This window comes from Hemiscyllium ocellatum, chromosome 3, assembly GCF_020745735.1.
Source record: "Hemiscyllium ocellatum isolate sHemOce1 chromosome 3, sHemOce1.pat.X.cur, whole genome shotgun sequence".
NCBI lineage: Eukaryota > Metazoa > Chordata > Chondrichthyes > Orectolobiformes > Hemiscylliidae > Hemiscyllium > Hemiscyllium ocellatum.
Genome location: NC_083403.1, coordinates 67822839 through 67839492, shown reverse-complemented (window position 1 = coordinate 67839492; position 16654 = coordinate 67822839). Strand labels below are relative to the sequence as shown.

The 16654-nt window shown below is 42.1% G+C and overlaps 1 protein-coding gene across 1 annotated transcript in view; it reads right to left on the bottom strand.

Moving 5' to 3' along the window:
• lama4 (laminin, alpha 4) overlaps window positions 1–16654 on the bottom strand; it is a 184879-nt gene that overhangs the window by 115190 nt on the left and 53035 nt on the right. Inside the window, exons 6-9 of the mRNA XM_060850742.1 lie at window positions 15761–15861; window positions 7659–7839; window positions 7227–7313; window positions 4760–4911 (exon numbers count right to left, since the gene is read on the bottom strand). Of these exons, the coding sequence (XP_060706725.1) occupies window positions 4760–4911; window positions 7227–7313; window positions 7659–7839; window positions 15761–15861 (521 nt within the window). The remainder of the gene's footprint in view (window positions 1–4759; window positions 4912–7226; window positions 7314–7658; window positions 7840–15760; window positions 15862–16654) is intronic.

Here is a 16654-nt window from a genome sequence, read left to right as displayed (position 1 = left end):
GAAGCAAAATTTATCACAGATTCAGAGAAATATACATCTAGCAGGAAACTGAGGAGCAAATGTGTACAGAGATCTCAGATGCATATATAAAGTAGGGCTGTAATAGTAAGGGATTTTAACTTTTCAAACATAGACTAGGACTGCCAGCCAATGATTTGGATGGGGAGAAATTTGTTAAATTTGTTCAAAACAAATTATTTATCAATATGGCGACATACCGACTAGAAAAGGAACAAAACTTGACCTTCGCTTGGGAATTAAGGCAGGGCAAGTCATAGAGTCACAGAGCCCTACAGCACGGTGACAAGCTATTTGGATCAAACTGATCCATGTCAACCAAAATGTCTGTCCACTCTAACCCCATTTCCCTGCTCTTGGCCCATAGCCTTCTCATCCTTTCCTATCCATGTATTTATCCAAATGCCTTTTAAATGTTGTTAATGTACCTGCCTCAATCACTTCCACTGGCAGTTCATTCCATAGCATACCACCTGCTTCCCTTTTCTTTCCCCTCTAATCTTAAACTGATGCCCTCTAGTCCTCAATTCCCCAACTCTGGGGAAAAGACTGAGTGCATTCACCCTATCCATGTCTCTCATGATCTGATACACCTCTATCAGGTCCCCCCTCAGTCACCTACGCTCTAAAGAAAAACATTCTAGTTTGTCTAACATCTCCCTCTAATTCAAACCGTTGAGTCTAGGCAACATTCTTGTTCTGCATTCTTTCCAATTTACTAACATCCTTTCTATAACAAGTTGATCACAACTGAACACAATACTCCAAGTGTGGCCTCATCAACATCCTGTATAATTGCACCATAACTTCCCAACTTCTATACTCAATGCCTTGACTGATGAAGGTCACTGTGCCAAAAGCCGCCTTCACTGCCCTGTCTACCTGTGACTCCACTTTCAGAGAACTGTGAACCTTAACTCCAAGATTCCTCTGTTCCACTACACCCCTTAAGACTCTATCATAAACCATGAAAATCTTACCTTGATTTGTCTTTCCAAAATGCAAGACCTCACTCTTATCTATATTAAACTCCATTTGCTATTTCACCGACCACTTACCCAGCTGTTCAAGATCCTGCTGCAATTTCTTGATAATCATCCTCACTGTCCATGATACCACAGATTTTAGCATCATCTGCAAACTTACTAAAGTGACTGAAGTGTTAGTGGAGGATTACTTTGGGACCAGTGACAATAAGTCTATTAGTTGCAAAATAGTTCTGGAAAAGGATAGGCTTAGTATAAAAATTAAATTTCTGATTTGAAGAAAGGCAAGTTTTGACAGCATGAGACAAGAACTTTCAAATGTAGATTGGGGTAGTATGTTCGTAGGTAAAGGACAACTGGCAAATGGGAAGCTGTCAAAAGTGAGATAACAAGAGGTCAGAGGTATTATGTTCCTGTTAGAGTAAAGGGTAAGGCTAATAAGAGTAAGTAGCAATGGATAAATAAAGACAGTGAGGCTCTGGTCAAAAATAAAATATCATATGTAGGTATAGTCAATTGGGATGACGTGAATCTCTTGAAAAATATAAGGAGTGTAGGAGCATTCTTAAGAGGGAAATCAGAAGGGTTAAAGGTGGATATGAGAGTGTCTTGGCAGATAAGGTTAAGGATAATCTTAAGGGATTCTGTAAGTACATTAAGAGCAAAAGGGTAAATAGGGAGAGAATAGGGATCCTTACAGATCAGCGAGGTCATGTGTGTGTGGAATCACAGGAGATGGGAGGGATACTAAATGAATATTTTGCATCAGTTCTTACTGTGAAGAAAGATATGGAAGCTAGGGAACTTGGAGAAATAAATACTGATGTCATGAACACAATCTGCCTTACTGAAGAGGAGATGATTGAGGTCTATAAAAGTATACAGGTGAATAAATCTCCTGGGCCTGATCAAGTGCATCCAACTACATTGTGGGAAGTTAGAGAAGGAATTGAGTGGTCCCTAGCAGACATATTTGTATCATCTATAGTCACAGGTGAGTCATAAAGTTATACAGCATGGAAAGGGACCCTTCATTCCAACTCATTCATGCCAACCAGATATCCTAAACAGATGCTGTCCCATGTGTCAGCATTTTGCCAATATCCCTCCAAACCCTTTCAATCCTTGTACCCATCCTCTGGCAGCTCGTTCCATACAAACACCACTCTCTGTGTGAAAATATTCTCTGTCAGGTCCTTTTCAAATCTGTCCCTCTCACCTTAAACCCACATCCTCTTGTTGTGCACTCCCCTACCCTGCAAAAAAAGACCTTGTCTATGCACCCTATGCATAGTGTGGAAACAGGCCCTTCAGCCCGACAAGTCCACATATTTCCTCTGAAGAGTAACCCATCCAGACCCATTTCCCTACACTATATTTACCCCAGCCAATCCACCTAACCTGCACATTTTGTATCGTGGGAGAAAACCAGAGAACCCGGAGGAAACCCACGCAGATGCAGGGAGAACATGCAAACTTCACACAGACAACATTAGCCTCCATCCAATCCTCCAGCATCAGCAACTTTGCCTGAGGTTGGAATCGAACCTGGATTTCTGGCACTATGAGGGTGCAGTGCGAACCGCTGAGCCACCATGCCGCTCATGATTTTGTAAACCTCTGTACGGTCACCTTTCAGCCTCCAACACTGGAGAGGAAAAAAACTGCAGCTTATTCAGCTCAAACCCTCCAATTCTGGCAACATCCTTATCATTTTTTTCTGAACCCTTTCAATTTTCACAAGGTGCTGGAGGATTGGATGGAGGCTAATGTTGTGCCTTTTTTAAAGAAAGGCTGTAAGGAAAAGGCTGTTAGAGGAGAATCTGAGAAATAGGATTTACATGCATTTAGGAGAGGCAAGGACTGATTAGGAATAGTCAGCATGGTTTTGTGCATGGGAAAGCATATCTCACTAACTTGATTAAGTTTTTTGGAGGACTTTCCAAAATGATTAATGAGGGTAGAGCAGTAATCATTGCCTATGGACTTTAGTAAAGCCTTTGACAAGGTTCATCATGATAGACTGATAAACAAAGTTAGATCACATGGAGTTCAGGGAGAGCTTGCCAGTTGGATATCAAATTGACTTGATGGTAGGAGATGGGGTAGGGGTGGTTGGTGGGGGAGGGGGGGGGGGGTGGTAATGGAAAGTTGCCTTTCAAACTGGAAACCTGTGACCAGTGATGAGGTACAGGGATTGGCATTGGGTCAACTGCTGTTTGTCATTTATATGAATGATTTGGATGAGAAATTAAGAAGAATGATTAGTAAGTTTGCAGATGACACCAAAATTGGTGGCAGTCAACAGTCAGGAAGGTTATCTAAGTTTACAAAGGGATCTTGTTCATTTGGGCCATTGGGCTGAGGAGTGGCAGATGGAGTTTAATTTAGATAAATGTGAGGTATTGCATCTTGATAAAGCACACAAGTGCAGGACCTACACAGATAATGGTAGGGCCATGGATAAAGTTGTCAAACAGAGAGATCTAGGGGTTCAGGTACATAGTTCTTTGAAAGTTCCATCACAGTTAGAAAGGGTGATTAAGAAGGCATTTAGAATGCTTGCCTTCATTGTTCAAACCATTGAGTATAGGATCTTGGACGTTATGCTGAGGTTGTAGAGGATGTTGTTGAGGCCACTTCTGGTTGCCCTGGTATAGGAATGATATTATTAAATTGGAGAGATTTACCAGGATGTTGCTGGGACTAAAGGGTTTATGTTATAAGGAGTGGCAAGATAGGGACTTTTGTCACGAGGTTGAGGGATAACCTTATAGAGGTTTATAAAATCATGAGGGGCAAGGAAAAGGTGAAAAGCAATTGTCTTTTCCCTACAATAGCAGTGTTCAAAACTAGGGTTCATAGTTTTAAGGTGAGAGGAGAAAGATTTATGAGGGATCTGAAGGGCAACGTTTTTCACGCAGAGGTTGGTTTGTGTATGGAATAAACTGCCAGAGAAAGCGGTAGATGTAGGCACAATGAAAAGATTTGAAAGACATTTGGACAGCTACGTGAATAGGAAAGATTTAGGAGGATAAGGGTCAAGTGGAAGTCATTTAGTTTGAGAAACCTGGTTGGCATGAATGAGTTGGACTGAAGTATCTTTGCATGCTGTATGACTCTTTGACTCTATAATAATAGATCTGATGCACTAACATTCAGAATTGAGAAAAGTATTATCATATAAATCAATTAATTCTGGAATACTGAAATGTATTGCATTTGATGAGTGACTTGTAATAGTAAACGAAATGCACAAGTTTGCTTATTTTCACAAAGTAGCTTAATTATTGGATAAAGAGCCAGTTATCTCATCTGGCTAGACTGTGATCCTTCATGATATGAAAGATATAGTTTCAGTTCGTTGATCAGCAGAAGTGGTTCTTGTCACCTGTCTCCTCACCTTATCCCAGGGTATACGATGGCATGGAGAGCCACAATTAACAGCTCTTGAATAAGAAGGATACTACACTGAATGAGAGAATTACATTGCATGCACTGTACATTACGTCATGAGCCCTTTTTCTGTCTCAATTTGCCTTTTTCAGCATAATTTGTCCAAAGTTATCTTCTAAGTCTTGACAAAGCCTATCTGTTAGACAAATGTTAAAGTCTTAGGGCATAAATTTAAAGTTGACTTTACAGCCCCTCATTTAGCAGCAGTAAAATATGTAATAAGGAGAAGAAATATAAAATCAATGATTAAGTATCGATCACAGTTCTAGCCCTACTTGATTTTCATTGCTGGCACTTACGTTGAAGTGAATCGCTGTGATATTGAATTCCTGCAAGCGGTTATTAATGGCATCTCCAGTAATGACATTTAGAACACTCAACCTTGCTTCTCCTAGTGACGCTCCTGATAATTTTAGGTCTTCAATTAAGTCCCAGACACACTTGTCACATCCTGTTGAGATAATAGAGAAATATAGAATTAGAGGCAAGCATGATAAACATGTAGAAACAACACAGGATCTTTTCAGCTTGTCTCTCAATAGTAATGTTGCTGTAGGTTTAAGGGAGCATAAGCCATACAATCAACTGTACATTATTGCCCATTACCAAACCATTCTCTTTTTGAATAAGGCTGTCTTACTACATTCAAGGGAATCCAACCATTTGTTCAATTGTTCTGCAAGAGATATGGAAAATATACACCAAATCAGTGAATCAAACATCACCATGTATTATTTTCCAGGAATATTCATTACACAGTTATGTGGACTAGGACTTTTTAATGTTCATTCTCCACTCCAATTTAAATTAGCTCCAGTTTGCTCAGCTGACAAGGTGTTAAAAAGTAGGCATAGAACAGCCTTGAGGAGAATTCTCGCCCTCTCCCAATTGAAGCCCTTAATTCTTTGTCGCTCAACAGTTTCTGATTGTTCATTCTCATGTTTAGGATGGGAAAGGCCTGGCAGACCACTTCAGGCCTGAAAAGTTTGTGGGCTGCCTGCATCACTGACCCTCTTTTGAGATCTGGCAACACCTTCCACTCATCCCTTTAGCTGCTCCCTCCTACCTGGCTGTGCCATGGCAACCCCAAACCCATCAGTGCCATACCCACCTGATATCTCTTTTTCTGTCTCCACCACGACCCCCATACCAACCTGGTCTTGATGGCTCTAGTATTTAGAATAGTTAGATTGCTTGTTGTGCCTGCAATGAACCCTGCTTTCGGTGGCAATACTGAGACTCCAGAACTATCAGCTGGACAGATTGCCCAGCATCACCTTGAAGCAGAACTTGCCAAGGGACGAACAGCATGTAGGGAGGGTTGTGTCAAGGCAATGTTTTTGAATGAGTAATCCAAAGAAACTGATTAGGGCTGTGAGGAGCTAGGTTCAAATCCCATTAGGGCAGCATGTGGAATTTAAATTCAGTTAATAAAATCTGGTATTGACAACTGATCCTATTAACGGTGGGCTGGATTACACACGCTCCAGCCAGATGTGATTTACACAGTTGGGAGCTGAATATATCTACTCCCGAGCTGATTGACACAATATGGAAGGATAGGAAGGTGCTGAAACCAGCAGCCTGCCTGCTACACTTAAATAAATCAATAAAGTCAAACAATATTGTTGAAGCTCAATTTGACTCCAATTTCATGCAAATGTGTCGGATTTCAAGAGTGCAATAATAAACAGGGAGGCGCTACCAATCAAAGTGGGGGAAGTATAACAGGGCATCCTGGAAAAGATGGTACTCTTTCCCCTCCTGCTTCCCCCCCCCACCACCACCTTCCTTCCTTCTTCTCGACAAACCAACCTCTCCAATGCACAAACTCCCTCTTTCCAAGATACTTGAACCCTTCCAGCCCAGTGCCCCTGATCAAGCTGGCTTCAGGAATCCACTTGGGCCTTCTGGTTTCCCAGATTGCAGTCCTACTGCACTACTGAATTCTTACACTGCTGGAGCAACTAGCTAATCAGGTTGACTGGTGGCTCCAAATGATGGCACCTCCTGTCACTGAGACGTGGAATCCTCTCTGCACCAATATACCCTGCTTGCTGTGCTTTATGGCTGTGGGTCAGACTTCTTATCAGTCTGTCAGCAAGCCTCCAATCTACCTTCTGTGTAAGTCCTTCATGATTGGTGGTTCAGTTCTATAGATGCCAAGTTGCTGTAATTCACTCGCTAAGGAGTCACACTATTGTATTTCAGATTGACCCTGTCTCAGAAGCAAGGATTTCATAGAGTCATAGAGATGTACAGCACAGAAAAAGACCCTTCGGTCCAACTCAGATATCCCAACACAATCTAGTCCCACTTGCCAGCACCTGGCCCATATTCCTCCAACCCCTTCCTATTCATATACCCATCCAGATGCCTTTTAAATGTTGCAATTGTACCAGCCTCCACCATTTCCTCTGGCAGCTCATTCCACACACTTTCCACCCTCTGTGTGAAAAGTTGCCCCTTAGGTCCCTTTTATACCTTTCCCCTCTCACCCTAAACCTATGCCCTCTAGTTCTGGACTCCCTCACTCCAGGGAAAAGACTTTGTCTATTTATCCTATCCTTGTCCCTCATGATTTCCATGCTGTATGGATACAGGCCCTTCGGCACAACTCGTCCACACCGACCCTCTGAAGAGTAACCCACCCAGACATGTCATGTGAGGTCCTATCTTTATATAATAAAATATGCAAGATACCACAGGTTAGTTGCACTGACTGGAGTTATAGGTTGTCATATTTAGTTGCATGAAGGTACTTACTGACAACGGAGCAGTCAGTTGGGGATTCGGTAGGTGCTGACAGACATTCTCCTGTCTCACTGTCACACTGCCCTTCACAATTGCATCCTAAAGACAAAAGGGATAAGTGAACTTCTGAAATTCCAACTCAGGGATTATGGAGTTTACCAGTTTGCTTTAGAAAAAAACATGCACCATCTTTATTAAATAATGGAGTCCAGGGCCGATTCTTGTCTGAGCTAGCAATAATGCTTACAATTATTTGGTACTTTATCAGATCAAGGTGCCTCGAAGTGCTCCACAGAAGATGGATTACTTTTGAACTAGTAACAGGGTGATCGCTTTAAATTATTTTGTTTCTCTTTTTTTGACTTTGTTCTGATGTTTTATTTGTTGGTTGCTATTGTTATTAATGCTTTTGCCTTTCAGATAAATTTACTGTATTAAACTTACTCTGGCACCCATTTTGTCCATAGTTCCAGAACCCATACAGACACCGGTCACAGCGCTTTCCTGTGACTCCAGGAAGGCACCTACACCGTCCACTCAAAGGGTCACAGTATTCATCCTTAGAAGCTAGAGCACATTCACATCTCAAACATCCAGAACAACTGCTGTATCCATAGTAACCAATCTGTAAAGAAGGAATACAATCAAAAAAATTAAAAATAATAAAATGGTCACTGTACCTTGTAATTAATTATGAGATGGATTTTAATTAAGAACAGATTAGTAGTAATCTTGTGCAGGAAATGTCTTGATTCATTCATTTTCTCATTTATAAAGCAAAAAGACACTGGGGACAATAGTGGTTGAGGCCCAAAAATGGGTGGGTTCATCTGAAGTACAATTATTCTCTGCTTGTCATTCCAATACTGACAGCATAGAAGCTTTGTATTGCCTGTTCATTCAAATGATTGAAGGAGACAGCACATCTGAATACTGGGTCTAAAATTATTAGAGACTGACAACTATTTAAACAAGCCTGCACCTATTGAGGAGGTGGTGTTTGAGGAAGAGCTGGTATTCATTGGAATTCATTACAGGTGTAACTTTGACGTGAGTAATACACTGGAATTGCACAACATCTACAGAATGTGTGCCGAGTCCCTCAGTGCAACTCTGGAGGGCTATGTGCTAGATGTCAACAGGAAGAAAAAAATTATTCTATGCCCACGAGACCAGGAGATTCTAGTCAAACTTTAAGAATAGTTGTACAGGTCAATACCAGTGAAAGTTAATGCTCTCATATGAGTAGTCAGTGTAACAAATTCATTCCCAAGAATTCCATCAACTGCAAAGGTAGCCTCACACATTGCTCACTACATCATATCCTCATCTTTCTGACATCTACCAGTAGCCTCCATCCATCAGGTTTTATATATAACTTCACTACACACTGTAGCAATTTCGGGCAACACAGAAGCGGGGAGCAAGCAGTGGAACCTGGGAAAAACAGCTAAAATGGACAGAGCAGCCACCTTGTGTTACCCTCCTCTGCTATGTCGATACGGTCCGAGCAAGTCTGGACGTATCGAAGGGGCAACTGTAGCAATTTCGGGCAACACAGAAGCAGGGAGCAAGCAGTGGAACCTGGGAAAAGCAGCTAAAATGGACAGAGCAGCCACCTTTTTCTGAAAGCTTGACATGATTTCCCAGCAGGCTCAGCTGGCTGCTATCTCTGTGCCTGTACAAAAGAGAGCCCAGCCCCCAAGGTGTTCTGGCAGGAATCGGCCAGACACCTAAGTGTATTGGAGGGGGGAAGTGGCCACTATGCAGGCCTGATAAGCCAACAAAGCCTGGAGTCACGATGTCTGGGCTAGGCTCAGGAGAACAGAAGAGAGCCATTAGCACCTCCGTGTTAGCAAACGGAGAGATTATGAAACAATGGACACAGCCACGGAGGTCATTTCACCTGCACAGTAGGGAGGTGTAAAACACATCGGACATGGCCAGTGCCCTGGGCTGCTGGGACAGGTCTGCTGTTCACCCTCGCACTCAATTTCAAGCCTGGCTGTAAGTTTCTTACGCAGAAGCGTGGCGTTTTCCGAGAACCATATCAGTGGTTGAGGCTTTGTGGGAAAGGGGGTTCTCCACTGTCATTGTTATAAGCATTGCTAACTTGTGTAAAGTAAGGCCTTACATTGTGTGCGTTAGCATCTTGTTCCCATAGTCATAGTAAACTGTATAGTGTCTAATGTTTGTCTTTCTTACGGGTTCTGGTGGGTGTTGATAATAAAATGGTGTTGGACTGTCGCTCTGCGTCTTGTTCGCTCCATTGCACCCTCACCACGGACCTCTGGTAAAGTCACAGTATTTCAAAAGGCCTTGCCATAATTCCGGAGTCAAGAATCTAGGGTTTTTCCTGGGACACCTCGAAGCCGTCCACTCGGGACTGGGTCTGGTCAGGCATAAACAGCCCAGTCCTTTTCTCTCTTCCGGGGAAACTGCCCAAGTGGGTAGACAACAGGGTGGCCATTAAACCACTGACGGAAGGGAGAATCGCCTGAGTATTGGTGGCAGTGGATTACCTGGGTGATATAAGGGTCAGACTTGCTGTGCAGCCTGCAGCAGTTTTGACTCAGCGCTCGCCCCAGAGGGAATCCCATAGTGTGGGATTTCCCCGGTTCCTAGAACCAGCTGGTGCGAGACACGCGCAGGTGGCCACCCTGTCAGATACCGACTCAGCGCGGAGTAAAGCAGGAACAGGACCCGCTACAACACTTAACACACTTGCAAGCCTCACACCCATAACTCTGAGCCTGCACACACTTGCAGTCATTAAACTGTGAGAGCAGCATTAGTCAAACATAATGCATCACACTGATGGATGCATTTCCCTCTCCCTTCTCTACCAACGCAATTCAAAATTAAAAGCAGCAGCAACTTATTGCTTTGAGCATGGACATGCTAATCTAAAAACAAGGATCAAAAGTAGGTTACTCAGCCATTCAAGTCTGCTACACCTTTCAATAAGATCATAGCTGATCTGATATCAACTTCAACTTTATATTCCAGCATATCCCCGATATATCTTCCATTCTCTCAGTAACCAAGAATCTATTCATCTCTGCCTTAGAAATATTTAAAGATTCTGCATCCATTTCCAACTGAGAATGGGTATTCTCATTCTCACAGCCCTGGGGAAAAAATGTTTCCTCATCTCTGTCTGAAATGGACACCCTCTTATTTTTAAACTCTGACCCCTTGCTCTCGAACAGACAGCTGCATGTTTTCACCACAATGGAGGCAAACTGACTGCCATTACTGAACCATTGTGACTGAGGCTGTGACCAGCAACAGGGCTTAAAGAATCAAAAAGAGTCATATGTTCACATCACATACACCTTCTTGCATCTTGATTCCCACATCATTTCTGCTTATCCCCAAGCTACACATGCAGCTCTTGTCTTTCCCTTAGGGTGGGGGGGATTTCAATACTAGGGAACATATTTTTAAGGTCTGAGGAGAAAGATTTAAAAATGATATGGGGCAATTTTTACATGGAGAGTGGTTTGTGTGTGGAATGAACTTCCTGAGGAAGTGTTAGAGGTGGTTACAATGTTTAAAAGACACTAGATAAGTACATGAATAGGAAAGGTTTGGAAGAATATTGGTCAGGAGCAGGCAGGTGGAACTAGTTTAGTTGGGATTATGTTTGGCATGGACTGATTGGACCAAAAAGGTCTGTTTCCGTGCTGTACTCTACAACTCTTTCCACAAGTGTACCTCTTGCCTCTTCTTCCAAAACCATCATCTGCCCAGGCCGTGATGCAGGGATATGAAGTGGAAGAGGAAGAAGAGCTTGAAGGTGATACACCATTCATTAGTCTGATATTCACAGTAACCAGATCAGATACTGGCACTATGCATACTTCAGACGGTAACACCAGGACAGGGTTGGACATGATATGTCATCCAGATATCAGTGTCATATAAAGAAATGGGAGGAAATGGCAGTGCACATGACAAGCAGCCAAAACACAAGGTAGTGCATTAGGTCTACTATAGTGGATACAGATGAAGACTCCAATGAGGCAGCATGTAGGAAGAGACTACTAGGAAGACACAATGAAATATGCAATGCAGATCATTCTGTTTCGTCAACACACATTCGCACACATTCGGGACACTGTTTCTAATGCGCAAACTTTTAAAATGTGTATTGGTGATTACATTGTCAACGATTTAAGCACTGTTTCTAAAGGGTGATTTTTCTATAACATGAGGTTGCACAAGAATGCAACCATCATGCTACAGAAGAACTGACTGTGCTTTAGCAAACTGTCAGAGAGGTTGCAGTCACTGTCAATGGAGTTATCTGGCATGAAGTTGGCACAGGGTTTAGGAAAGAATGTAGAGCTCATCGAACCCAGCATGGAAGGAATTGCCAGTCCAAGAGAACACTTGTGATTTGGCATCTGATGACCAACACCTCAGTTTCCAACACAATGAAAGAGAACTCAAAATCTGAGAGATACAAAGATGTCAGTATTGCATCGGTACTGGAGAAGAATGGCAATATGTGCAGCTGATTCTGAGACATAAATCTTCAGTTCAACAGCCATGATGTGTTCATGGCCCGTAGCCTTTTCAGTATTCACTATCTATAATAGCCATTTTCCATGGACTGAATTGAAATTGTTGAAAATTTACGTTTATGTTATTAGAGATGTCAGGAGGAGCTTTCATGTGGTAGTAAGATGACATTAAGAGGCCTTAATTTAAATGTTTTCATTGTAAAATTGTGTTTTTTTTTCAAAACTGGCTAAGCTATGATGTTTTAAAATAGTGAGGCTGCAACATGTGGTCAATACAACATCTGTGAGGCTGACGCAGGGGATATCCAGGGGGCTAGCCCAACAGTATTTCTGACTGCATACCACCTCACTCTTTCTTTCATTTTAAATGTTATAACTGCTGACGTCATACAAACTCAGCTTTTTGCCATCCAGGCTCAGACTGCTGCCATCATGGCTACCAAGGCTCAAAAAGACTTTCAGGATTTCACAGCAGGGCATTATTCTATCCTCTCACCAATTACAAGGACTGCTGAGCCACCATCCAGGATAAGGAACAATGCCTCCATGTTGTCTATCCTCATGGATGAAATTCTAAGCTTTTGTTGGCACAGTGTATATTGCAAATGATTAACACAGCAGTCACTGTGCACCAATGGTGGAGAGACTAAGCTGGTGGGTAGGGAATCAAATCAAATGGATTGCTTTGCCTTGAATAGTACTGAAATTCTTGTGCATTGTTGGAACTGTGCTCATCCAATAAAATAGGGAGTATTTTCTCATACTGTTAGCCTGTGCCTTGCAAATGATGTACAGACTTTGGGGAGTTAGGAGGAGAATTTTCTTGCCAGGATAGAGGATTGACAGTGGGTAAAGACTGTACGTTTTATTTTTCTGTATTTTTCTTGGGGACTGAAATGGACAAAGAACTGTATTAAAGACAAAGGACTGTGGAAGGGATTACTTACAGTCATTGTAAGTGTGGTTTACATTGCTATTTGTTCAATCAATAGGAAGAGGTTACTGCAGATGAGTTGGAACCAGGGGTTGTGTACAAAGGGAAATACAGCTGGCAACAATTAGCTGACTGGTCCGTGGAATGGTGACTAGTTGTTGAAGATAAAGTCTTTTTGCTTGCCAACAACTATGTGATTGTCTCCCAGATAGCTGATCAGCTGGGAAGTGTGAATGACAGTGTTAGATGCTTTTGAAACACCAGAAAGGGGGATACTTTCTTTTTCTCTGCAGTAACAAATACCCAATGTCTGGTGAAAGCCAATTTATTTTCCCTCACCAGTTGCTTCAAGATGCAGCTTTTAACCAACAAGTCAGAGACTTTACAAACTGTGAACCAGTCACCTGAAGTAAAGTGAGACCGACAAACAGCAAGTCGTGAAAAGTGAAAGGATTATCTCAGCAAATCCTGTGGACAATGGGAATATTGGCTTGCCTTCCCAGTTTTTCCCTCCAGCCAAAACACCAATCTGCATGTGTATAGGAGGAGGTTTTACAGAGTGTTAACTAGTTGCACTTATATTGAGAAAATGAGCATTGCAGATTCTGGAGATCAGAGTCAAAGAGTATGGTGCTGGAAAAGCACAGCCGGTCAGGCAGCATCCGAGGAGCAGGAGAATCGACATTTCAAGCACAAGCTCTTAATCAGGAATGTTATGTGTCAGCAGTTCATACTTGTGCATCTGCAGCTAGACACTAGCTGTGGAATAAATAATAATTTCTGCTATCACAAAAACCTGGGTTTAGAAAGACCGGTAAGTCAGGGAATCTTGTGTACTTTAAAATCTTCAAAACTCTTTAACTGTTATGCCTACAGGAATAACTGGGCTTGATTTCAAGTGCTACCAGGGCTACCACACTGAGGCATACAAATGCTAATGCCATTGAATGTCAAGCAGAGATCCTACATTCTGTCTTGTTGGAGCTGGCCATTGTCTGACACTTGTGTAGCACAAATGCTATTTTACACTTATCAGCCCAAACCTAAATGTTGTCAGTTTTTAATCTATGTAAGCATGGACTGTTGCAGAATCTGAAACTTTGTAAAGGGCATTGAACATGGTGCAATCATCAGAGACCATCTCCATTCCTGCTCTTTGCTGGAGGGAAAACAATGTGTTGCGAAACTTGAAAGGATTCAGAAAAGATTTACAAGGATGTTGCCAGGGTTAAAGGATTGAGCTATAGAGTCAAGAGTGTGGTGCTGGAAAAACACAGCAGGTCAGGCAGCATCCGAGGAACAGGAGAATTGACGTTTCGGGTTCATCAGGAATGATGAAGGGCTTTTGCCCGAAACATTGATTCTCCAGCTTCTCAGATCTTGCCTGACTTGCTGAACTTTTCCGGCACCACACTCTTGACTCTAATCGTCAGCATCTGCAGTACTCACTTTCATCTAGTTTGAGCTACAGGGAGAAGCTGAATAGGTTGGGATTATTTTCCCTGGAGCATCAGAGGCTGAAGGGTGACCTTATAGAAGTTTGTATAAAATCATGATGGGCATGGATAGGGTGAATATCCAAACTCTTTTTCCCAGGATATGAGAGTCCAAAATTAAAGGACATAGGTTTAAAGTGAGATGGAAAATATTTAAAAATGACCTAAAGGAGAACCTTTTCAAGCAGAGACTGGTGGGTGTATGGAATGAACTGCCAGAGGTGGTATAATTACAAAATTTAAAAGGCACCTGCACGGGTATATGATTAGGAAGGGTTGAGAGAGATATGGGCCAAATGCTGGTAAATGGGATTAGATCAATTTAGGATATCTGGTTGGACTGAAGTGTCTGTTGCCATGTTGTACAGCTCTATGGCTGAATAATTGGTGAAACAGTTGAATACAGTTGTACCTACAACTGTGTCCTGGTGAACACCTGTAGCATGAATAGGCACAAATACCTGTGAAATACTTCTTTTGTGCTCAAACTAACTCTTTCCCCTTTCCCTCCTGATTCCCACTGATATTTTTCCAAATTTCCATTGAGTTCAATTTTGCTTAAGTTCCTTGATGTCACACTTGATCAAAAACTACTTTGACTTCAAAGGTTATCACTCTCACCTCATCTTTGGAATTCAGTTCTTTATTTTCTATGTTTAGACCAAGGGTTTAATGAGGTCTAGAACCAAGTGGTGCTGATATAAACCAAACTGAGCATTGGTGAGCACGTTATTGCTGTGTAAATGTCACTTGATAGCACAGTCATTGGCATCCTCTGTCACTTCGCTTATGAATGAGTGTGGACTCATGGAGTGCTAACTGTTTGGATTGGAATTTTCCTGCCTTTCTTGGTCAGGAAGTACCTGAAAAATATTCGGCTGCATTGGCCAGATGTCAGTATTGCATCGGTACTGGAGAAGGATGACAATATATGCAGCTGATTCTGAGACATAAATCTTCAGTTCAACAGCCATGATGTGTTCATAGCCCATAGCCTTTTCAGTATTCACTATCTATAATAGCCATTTTCCACGGACTGAATTGAAATTGTTGAAAATTTACATTTATGTTGTTAGGGATGTCAGGAGGAGCTTTCATGTGGTAGTAAGATGACATTAAGAGGCCTTAATTTAAATGTTTTCATTGTAAAATTGTGTTTTTTTTTCAAAACTGGCTAAGCTATGATGTTTTAAAATAGTGAGGCTGCAACATGTGGTCAATACAACATCTGTTGGCAATTCTGTGAGGCTGACACAGGGGATATCCAGGGGGCTAGTCCAACTGCATTTCTGACTGCATACCTCCTCACTCTTTCTTTCATTTTAAATGTTATAAAATGCACCAAATAAACATGATGTCCTTAATGTCAGCAGCCAATTTTGTTCGGAGGAATGTAAATCTGCAGCCCAAGTAACTTTTATAATCACACCACACTGAAATGACCACCCTCCCTCCCGTACTCCTTCTTGGCTCAATTTATCTTCCCTGCCCTGTAGTCCAGTTTGTATTTGGCATTGATTCTATGCGCCATGTAATGGGAAATAACTCGTTTCAATTTACCCAAACATTATTTGATATACCCACCTCACAGCGGTCACAGAAGGCTCCTGATACTCCTGGCTTACAACGACACTGCCCAGTAGCATGATCACATTCATCTGTGCCACATTTCTGACAGGGACAGTCTTTTAGAAAGCAAACATATCGTTTTATTAATTCCAGGGTTATTTTCAATCTTCTTTTTTTTTAAGGTTACTTACAGTGTAGAAACAGGCCCTTCGGCTCAACAAGTCCACACCGACCCGCCGAAGGGCAACCCACCCATACCCACGCAGACACGGGGAGAACGTGCAAACTCCACACAGTCAGTCGCCTGAGTCGGGAATTGAACCCGGGTCTCAGGCGCTGTGAGGCAGCAGTGCTAACCACTGTGCCACCGTGTCAATGCAAAAGTGACAAAATTTTGAAAGCTGCATACTCATGAAAAAATAAACTTCGGTAATCATCAACAATGGCTCAAAATTTCCTGGATCATTCTAATGCAGAATTCAGATTTATCACAAGTCAAGCATTGTACCAGAAAAAAAATGCCATAATTTCCTGCAGGATTATTCTGCTTATACGGATATGTAAACCCAACACAACATATATAAATAAAATACCACAACGAGGAATAGATTGTAGGCTGCTATCTTCTACTCTGGTGTCTTGCTTTCAGAGTGTCTCCTGCCTTTCTTCCTCCCTATCCCCTTCTCTTATTGTCAGAACTGCTGTGGTCCTTTAAGAAGGCCATTCTAATGGCCTAGTCATTCTGAGTATGTCCGCATGGAGTCCAGACCCTGAGAAATTTATGTAAACTGAGACTTTTGATTGAGGTTTGTTCCTTCGGTTTCAGGAATAGATCCATGCCAGCGCATAAGTACAGGAAACTCCTTTGTCTTTTCTATGGATCCACAAAAACAAACAGCAGAGAGTTTG